The sequence below is a fragment of the Lynx canadensis genome, chromosome D4 (assembly GCF_007474595.2).
Source record: "Lynx canadensis isolate LIC74 chromosome D4, mLynCan4.pri.v2, whole genome shotgun sequence".
In the NCBI taxonomy this organism is placed as follows: Eukaryota; Metazoa; Chordata; class Mammalia; order Carnivora; family Felidae; genus Lynx; species Lynx canadensis.
The window spans coordinates 57,071,023-57,079,661 of record NC_044315.2 but is presented as its reverse complement, the minus strand read 5'-3'; the positions used below and the strand labels follow the sequence as shown (position 1 = coordinate 57,079,661).

The following is an 8,639-nucleotide window of genomic DNA, read 5'->3' as shown; positions in this document are numbered from 1 at the left end:
GTTATTAAGATACTAATATAAGTAACACACAGACACAAGGACATATATGTGGACACATATCCGCATACAAAGAACCACCCACAGTTTCCTTCCTGGGCAACCTAAACACTTACATCTAAATGTTCCATGGTCACATCTCTGAGGAACCTACAGGATGGATGGAGCAGCTGACAGAGGATGGTGTCTGCACCCTTGCAAAACAACATTACTCGATCTTCAGGTGTCCTCACTAAGGATAAACAAATTAAGAAGAGTAATCACATAGGCCCATTGTTACAAGAACTTGTCTGGGCCACTGAGGGATGGCATGAGGCTGTTCCCATGACATTTATTTCTGATCCTTTAGGGGGCTAAGCACTCAGTGAGCAGTCACAGAGGATAAATAATGCCGTAAGGGCCAGTGAGGGTGGGAGGAGACCTTATGGAACCAGTTCTTCCATGGGTTTCTGTGTTCCATGGGTTCTTGTGGAAGACTCTGATTCAGAATCACATTTAGCTTCTCACATTTAGGTTCTAGACCAAGGTCCATACCTAGTAAGGACCAAGAGTGAAAAATGACCTTCTTCCTCTTCTGTCTGAGGCCAAAACTAATTGAGAGTAAGATAGTATGAATTTCCCTTATATTGTCTGCCCCCATCTCTTATTCCAAGGTCAGGCTTCATGGATTTATTCTCTGTTTTCATCTTGGCTTTGGGGGTTCAGACAAGCCACTATCTAGGAACACTAAAGAAGTATATGGTAACAAGCTCTCAAAGAGAAATTATTTGGGTATGTGAGAAAGTAGGAATGGCTATGTGTTTGTATTTGAGGAACAGTACCTTTGAGAAGGCATGTGAGTGGGAGAAAACATCCGTGTGTATATAAAAGAGAAAGTCAACATGTGAATGTGTATGAAAGACAAATAAGGGGAGAGGACTGACTAGGAGGGGCACCTACCAACAATAGACATCCTCTTGCGCACATTGCTGAAGTCCAAAATAGCCAGCAGTTGGTAGACTTTGGTCTCACCCATTTCAACTACTGCAATTGTCTCAGAGGTGCGGTAACGGAACACAAAACCAAAGTTCCTGGCAGCAGTGACAAGGGCACTTTCATCTGGGGACTGAGCCTGGTATACCAGCTTACCTGGTAGGAGAGAAGAGGGCAACAAGAGCCTGCAGAGATGTGCAAGCGAAGTCAACCCAGAAGTGACACCAAGGGACTTAAGTAAATATGGAGCCCAGACATCTTTCTTCAAACTTCCTCACAAGTTTGGCCCTAAAAGGCCACCAGATTGCATGACAGGTTTTTTTTTTTTCCTTTCCAATATTTTCAACTTATTTCACAGACCTGAATTGGTATTACAGAGGTACATGGTATATGCAATACACACAAATGAACAAACACAATTACTCTCTTATTTTAGTGGGTAAAGATGGGTCAGGAGCTTGTTAAAATGCAGGTTCCTGGGCCCTGTTCAAGCTTACTGAATCCAGAATCACAAAATCTGAGGATGACCCAATAAATTGAATTTTTAACAAATATCCTGGGTGAGTTTCAGGCAAGTGGTTCTGCATAAACTGCTTCTACATGAGACTGGCTACACTTTGATGGACACTCCTATAAGATAGGATAATAAGGATAGGATATATAGCATAGGATAATATGATTGATGATAATAAGACTGATGATGTAACAAACAATTAAAAAATACATGAGTATTGTCACCTTTGAAACTCTCACTTGGGGAAGGTAAATGACTTATTCTGGTGAGTAAGTCTTTCAATCTCATATTACTCAAGACATTTCTGTCTTTAATTTTTTTTTACAGTAGAATAAAATAAAAATTTATTCTTTCCCATTTTGTCATTATAAGGTAATTTTAACTTATAGTTTTCAGTGTCCATAGTTGAAAAAATACTTTCCTAGATTGTGAAGAAACACTTCAGAAAATTAACAACAAAAACCCTTTCAGTCCTCAGTTGTGACATGTATTGTTTTTTTATCATCACAAACTACTGAATTCTAGTAACTGCTTCAGATTATTTTGGTCCCAAAAAGAACTGGGCAAAAAACTGCACTGATCGATGCAAACACTTTAGCATCGAAAAATGTGTAACTCCTCTTTCAAAATATCACTACAACCTGAGGTATATTTTGGATTATTTCTCTTTGGAAGGTCAATTTGATTTTTTATTTTAAATGTTTGTTTATTTATTTTGAGAGAGAGAGTAAGGGAAGGGTAGAGAGAGAGGGAGACAGAGAATCTCAAGCAGGCTCCACACTGTCAGCATGGAGCTCACTGTGGGGCTTGAACTCATGAGCCGTGAGCTCATAGCCTGAGCTGAAATCAAGAGCTGGAAGCTTAATCGACTGAGCTACCCAGGCGCCCCAGGCAATTTGATTTTTTTTTTTTTAACGTTTATTTATTTTTGAGACAGAGAGAGACAGAGCATGAATGGGGGAGGGGCAGAGAGAGAGGGAGGCACAGAATCGGAAGCAGGCTCCAGGCTCTGAGCCATCAGCCCAGAGCCCGACGCGGGGCCCGAACTCGCAGACCCCGAGATCGTGACCTGAGCTGAAGTCGGATACTTAACCGACTGAGCCACCCAGGCGCCCCGGCAATTTAATTTTTAAAAACAGTTATGCATCATCAGAGTCTTATACTTGTGGATAAGTCACACGGGACACATAATTTTAGGTCAGACATAAGATGTATCTATGAAACAGTAAGACTATTTTTCTTGTTTGTTTCCTACTTTGTCACGTAAGGCAATAAAAAATGACAAGTCCAAATATGCTTTAAGTAATAGCAACTTGTTAGAATGCCAGGTCTGGAGATACCTGTGGTGGGATGGGATCTCACTGGGCCAAGAGAAATGAGATTTGGGTTCTTATCTTTGCCCTTCTTAACTATAGGATTTTAAGCAAGTCATTTAATCTCTTTTAGCTTCAGTTTCCCTCTATAAAACTGGGGTAATTTTTCTCATTATGCTTACTTAAGAGGGCTGTTGTGAAGCTTGTGGGAGATAATATAAATGTAAGCAATTTGTAAAACTAAAGGTGTTACTGGGGCACCTGGGTGGCTCAGTCAGTTGAGTGTCTGACTTTGGCTCACATCATGATCTCACAGCTCGTGGGTTCAGGCCGGGCATCAGGCTCTATGCTGATGGTTCTGAGCCTGGAGCCTGCTTTGGATTCTGTTTTTCCCTTTGTCTCTGCCCCTCCCCCACTCACACTCTGTCTCTCTCAAAATAAATAAACATTTAAAAAATATTCAAATATAAGGTGTTACTAAGGGTATTACACTAAAGGTACGTTGCCTTAAAGGATATGATTTATTTGGTTGCCAAAATTCTTGTTTGTTACCAAAAAAAATTCTTCATTTTTTTTTTCTTCAACGTTTATTTATTTTTTTTGGGACAGAGAGAGACAGAGCATGAACGGGGGAGGGGCAGAGAGAGAGGGAGACACAGAATCAGAAACAGGCTCCAGGCCCTGAGCCATCAGCCCAGAGCCTGACGTGGGGCTCGAACTCACGGACCGCGAGATCACAACCTGGCTGAAGTCGGAGGCTTAACCGACTGCGCCACCCAGGCGCCCCAAAATTCTTCATTTTTAATCAGTCATTTCTCATTCATTGTTTGTCAAAGAGGTTTGAGTAAATTCATGGGTGTCACAGTCATATTTGATTGTTAAAGAAACCAGGCTATGTGGGGATACTTTGAAATTATGAAGCAACAAGAGGACAACTCAACTCCTCCTTCAGGAAGTCTTGTTAGAGATAATGCGGCTGATCTTGGGGACAATTCAGATAGATTCTGTGACAGAACATTGTTGAATCTCAAGATTGGAAGCTCCCTAGATAGCATCATTTGACCCCTATCCAATGACTGAATCCTCTTTAAGACCAAGAGGCTGTCTTCTACTTGAATATCTCCAGTGATGAGAAGCTCACTACTTGTCTATCCATCCCATTGCTGGACAACACTCCCTATTAGGAAGTTCTTAGATTAAGCCATTATAATGATATCAAACCAAACCCACCTGTAGCCATCCTAGGTTCTATGACATATTCTTAGTCCATGAGACCACAGGCCCCTCCTCACCTTCCACTTTCTCTTCTGACATCACGGTATGACACAATGAGAGTGAGAGAAAAAACAAGTGTACCCAGCGATCTCCCTTTTTCACTGCTTCTACCAAAGTCTTGTCATAAAATGAAAACTTAGGATCAGCCAGTTTGTTGTAGGAGAAGTCGACCTTTTCTGTTTCCTGGAACATAGAAGTCAGAACAAACTTCTTAGTAGCAGCCTGACACTTTACAGAAGATCTGTTTGGGGACAGCTTCTGGAACGTGATGAGAATTCTTAAGAGGATGGGAGGAGAAAAGAAAGATAAATGGAGGAGACTTTGTGCTGGTTTCTAAGGCCTTTGTAGTTCTCATCATTCCCTTGGACCAGGAAAGATCCATCCCATAGGAGACAAGCTGAGCACTGCCTGGCAGACCCTTCTTGCCCCCTTTCTTCCCCAGCTACTCTGAATGATCAGTGGCCATCTTCACGTTCTATTCTTCTTCTTCTTTTTTTAATGTTTATTTTTAAGAGAGAGAGAGAAAGAGAGAGAGAGAGAGGGAGGGGGAAGGAGAGGAAGAGGGAAAGTACGTGTGCACAGGGGAGGGGCAGAGAGAGGGGAGACAGAGGATCCAAAGCGGGCTCTGTGCTGACAGCAGAGAGCTTCTAAGTCCCAAATCCATGATAACCAAACCTGAAGATACGAGGAGGTAACTGCTCCATATTAATAAATGGTATCGGGAAAAAGTTTTGTCTCTGGCTGTCCTCTGTCTGATTTTGGGGGCTGGGAAGGGAACTGAGTCCTAAGTACAGTGACTATCACTGTGTTGCACTATTTCTATTTAATTCTACAGGGGCTAGAGACAAATACTGCAAGATAGAGGCAAGAGTATATAACAAGGAAGCTTCAGTACATACTTGTTTATCACAGACTTAATTTTGAGCCATTTTACTTGATCTGTCAGCATCTCTGGTTCCTTCCTGCTTCTAATCCTCATGGTCATTGCCCTTACCTCAATCTCTGGACCTAATATTCACTAACATTTTCCTGGTTCCTTTAGATATTGACTCTCATTCTCTATTTTGGCTAGGATTTTGGTGGCCACCTTGGGTAAACATCTGTTTCTGACTTGATTTGGCCTTGAGACTCTTTTACCCCATCCTGGAGTGTGATGTTAGTAACAAACTTCTCCAATCCATACCAGGATTCTCAAGGATACTTTTCCAGTTCTTTGTAGTTGTGGTGCTACCTGTGCTAGGCCCCAATATGTCAAGCACAGACACAACTGTCCTGGTTCCTGCTATGTCAGGGAAAGGGAAGTTTTAGTGAGCTATATTGGCTCTTTTTCTATATCACATCTAGAAGGAGTTTTGTCATAGTGGTGTTAAAGTATGGTCAGGTCCAGAGCCAAGCCCCAGACCTGGCCAACCACAGAATTGTGAGCTCTGGGAAGTTTGCGGTTCCAGTAATTTAAGATAATTCATCATATAGTATCTCCTGAGGCTTTTCTAGAGCTGGGCTCTTACACTGGCACATTCTTTGAACTGGAAGCTGGTGAGTGATGTGAGAAAAGCTGAAGAGGTAGGCATGAGGTAGATCCTGCATTGCCATCTTATAGGCAATAGGGAGTCACAGCAATTTTCTGCTGAAAGTGCATAATTAGGGACGCCTGGGTGGCTCAGCTGGTTAAGCATCTGACTTCAGCTCAGGTCACGATCTCTTAGTTTGTAAGTTTGAGCCCTGCATCAGGCTCTGTGCTAACATCTCAGAGCCTGGAGCTGCTTCGGATTCTGTGTCTCCCTCTCTCTCTGCCCTTCCCCCTGCTTGCACTCTGTCTTTCTCTCTCTCTCTCTCTCTCTCTGAAATAAACATTAAAAAAAAAGAGAAAGTGACATAATTAGATTTGTGTCAGATAAAGTCCTCTGGTAGCAGCATGGAAGACATACTGGAACTAGCAAGATGAGAAGCAGGGAGATCAGTCAGATCATTCAGTAATCCACAAGAGAAATGATATAGTAACAATAAATATTAAAATAAGCGGATGGTTTGAATATATAGGGAGCTAGAATTATGCAACATGATATGAGGGGTGACAGAGGGAAAGAGTTAAGAATAATTTTATATTTCCTCATTCACTGTGATAGGATACCTGTCAGGAGGAGGTTTCTGATGGACTAAATTGGAGATACTTGAAGGACTAACAGGTAGTAATGAAAGCAGCCATATATAGTTTTGAAGTTTAGGTAAGAGATTTGAGCTAGTTTCTAATCTCCTCTTCCAGGCAAGTAATGTTTGAGAATACTGCACCTGGCTGGGTACAGCAGTGAGGCAGGGCTGGCTTGGAGCTGCAGTACAGCATGACCTGAGAAGTAGTATTCATGGATAATTCTGAAATTGAAAGCCAAACAACCAGTTAAAAAAGGTTGAAAGGCAAATCCAGGTACCAGACAAAAGGATGGAAACTGGGGATATCAAGTGAAAGGAAGTGGATTCAGAATGGAGGGTAGAGGTGGCAACTGAAGAAACTCCTGGAGATGCTGTGACATAGCTATAATTAGTTTTTATAAAGTATCTTTAGCCTTGGCCATGGGTGGGAGGGAGCTACAAAGGATTCCTCTGATAGATGTATTTGGAGTTCATCAGTAAGTATGTGGTAGTTAAAGTCATGTAAATACATGAGATTATTCCAGGAGACGATACAGATGGGGAAGAGGTTCAATAATAGAGCCTTGGAGAACATCAGTCCCTATGGCAAGTTGATGAGAAAAAGCAGACAGGAAGAAAAAACAAGAACAGAGCTATTTAACAGGAGCCAATGGACAAGAAAACTTTAAGAAAAAGTGGAGTTTAGGTGTTAAAATCTGCAGAGAAGTTGAGTAAGGACTTAACAGCAAGGCAGTCATTAGTGAGCTTGGCTAGGATAGTTTCAGTGGCTATCATAGGACAGAATCTTATTACAGAGAGTAGGTTGAAGAATTAAAGAAAGGTGAGGAGTTAGAGACCTCTGTAATTGCCTGTTTACTTATATGGCTCCTTCTCAAGTCTGCCAACTCTCTGAAGGTAGGGAAAATGTCTCTTTTGTTTTCCTCCAACCTTTAGCATTTACTCAAAGTCTGACATATGGTTGATACTCAATAAGTATTTTGGACTGATGGGAGACAGAGGGTAATACAGGAATGGTTCTAAGTGCTTTTTAAAATATGAGTCAAGGGGCGCCTGGGTGGCGCAGTCGGTTAAGCGTCCGACTTCAGCCAGGTCACGATCTCGCGGTCCGTGAGTTCGAGCCCCGCGTCGGGCTCTGGGCTGATGGCTCGGAGCCTGGAGCCTGTTTCCGATTCTGTGTCTCCCTCTCTCTCTGCCCCTCCCCCGTTCATGCTCTGTCTCTCTCTGTCCCAAAAAAAATAAATAAACGTTGAAAAAAAATTAAAAAAAAAATATGAGTCAAAATAAAATATAAAAATTTATTTTCAGTGGTTACCTCTGGTTAATGGGCTTAGGGTTATTTTAACTAATTTTTTTAACTATTTTATTTTAAGTTAATACTCTTTTTTAGAATAGTCTTAGGTTTACAGAAAAATTGGGCAGAAGTACAAGGAGTTCCTATATATTATCTCTCTCTTCTTTCTACTCTGATTTCCTCTATTCACATCTCACATTACTGTAGTACATTTGTTACAACCGACAAATATTAATACGTTATTATGAACTGAAGTATATAGTTTACAGAATTCTGCATCATACAGTTCTATGGGTTTTGAAACACACATATTGTAATGAATCTACCATGACAGCATCACACAGAATAGTTCCACTGCCCTAAAACTCTCCTGTGTTCCGCTCTACTGCTTCATCTCTCTCTCCACCTCTCACCAAGCCCCTGGCAACCACTGATCTTTTTACCGTCTGTACTAATTTGCCTTTTCCAGAATGTCATATAGTTGGAATCATAGTATGTAGCCTTTTCAGATTAGCTTCTTTCACTTAGCAATATGCATTTTAAGTTCTTCCTTTTGTGTGTGTGGCTTGATAGCTCATTTATTCTTAGTGCTGAATAATATTCCATTGTAGGGATGTACTAAGTATTTTTTTTTAAGGAAGGGAAAATTTGAGCTGAAGGGAAAGAATCACATAAGAAGAATAACTTTCAGATATTAAGAAGGAGCGAATACAGGATTGACTGAGGTTCCTGAAGAAGTAGAAAGGGATGGAATGTAAAATATACAAAGAGACTTGTATTGAAAGAAAACAGGATACCTTTTTTGAGACTGAAGGAAACTAGGTAAAGGTGTGTTCTGAAGTATGTATGGAAAAGGATATTTAGCTGATAGTTTGAATTTTTCTCAGTAAAGTTGAAGGCAATATCATCTGCTGCATATTGGGGACAGAGGGGGATGTAGTAGAAGGCCTGAGGGTGAATTCTAGAATAGCTAACATGCAGAATTAAGTATGACGCTGATCACAAATTAGTAAAAAATTATCCAAATAATATTGGAAGCCTAAAAGAGGTTGGAGTTTCTGAATTTTTAATGAGTTTGTGATCTCCAAAAAGTGCTTGGCACTCTGAGATTAGAACAGAGAAGGATAGA

At 41.0% G+C, this 8,639-nt stretch overlaps 1 protein-coding gene across 1 annotated transcript in view; it reads right to left on the bottom strand.

Annotated features, from left to right (window-relative positions):
* The window catches only part of LOC115499103 (phospholipid-transporting ATPase FetA-like), a 114,598-nt gene that overhangs the window by 25,085 nt on the left and 80,874 nt on the right, over positions 1 to 8,639 (bottom strand). Inside the window, exons 15-17 of the mRNA XM_032595519.1 lie at positions 4,089 to 4,254; positions 937 to 1,125; positions 114 to 229 (exon numbers count right to left, since the gene is read on the bottom strand). Of these exons, the coding sequence (XP_032451410.1) occupies positions 114 to 229; positions 937 to 1,125; positions 4,089 to 4,254 (471 nt within the window). The remainder of the gene's footprint in view (positions 1 to 113; positions 230 to 936; positions 1,126 to 4,088; positions 4,255 to 8,639) is intronic.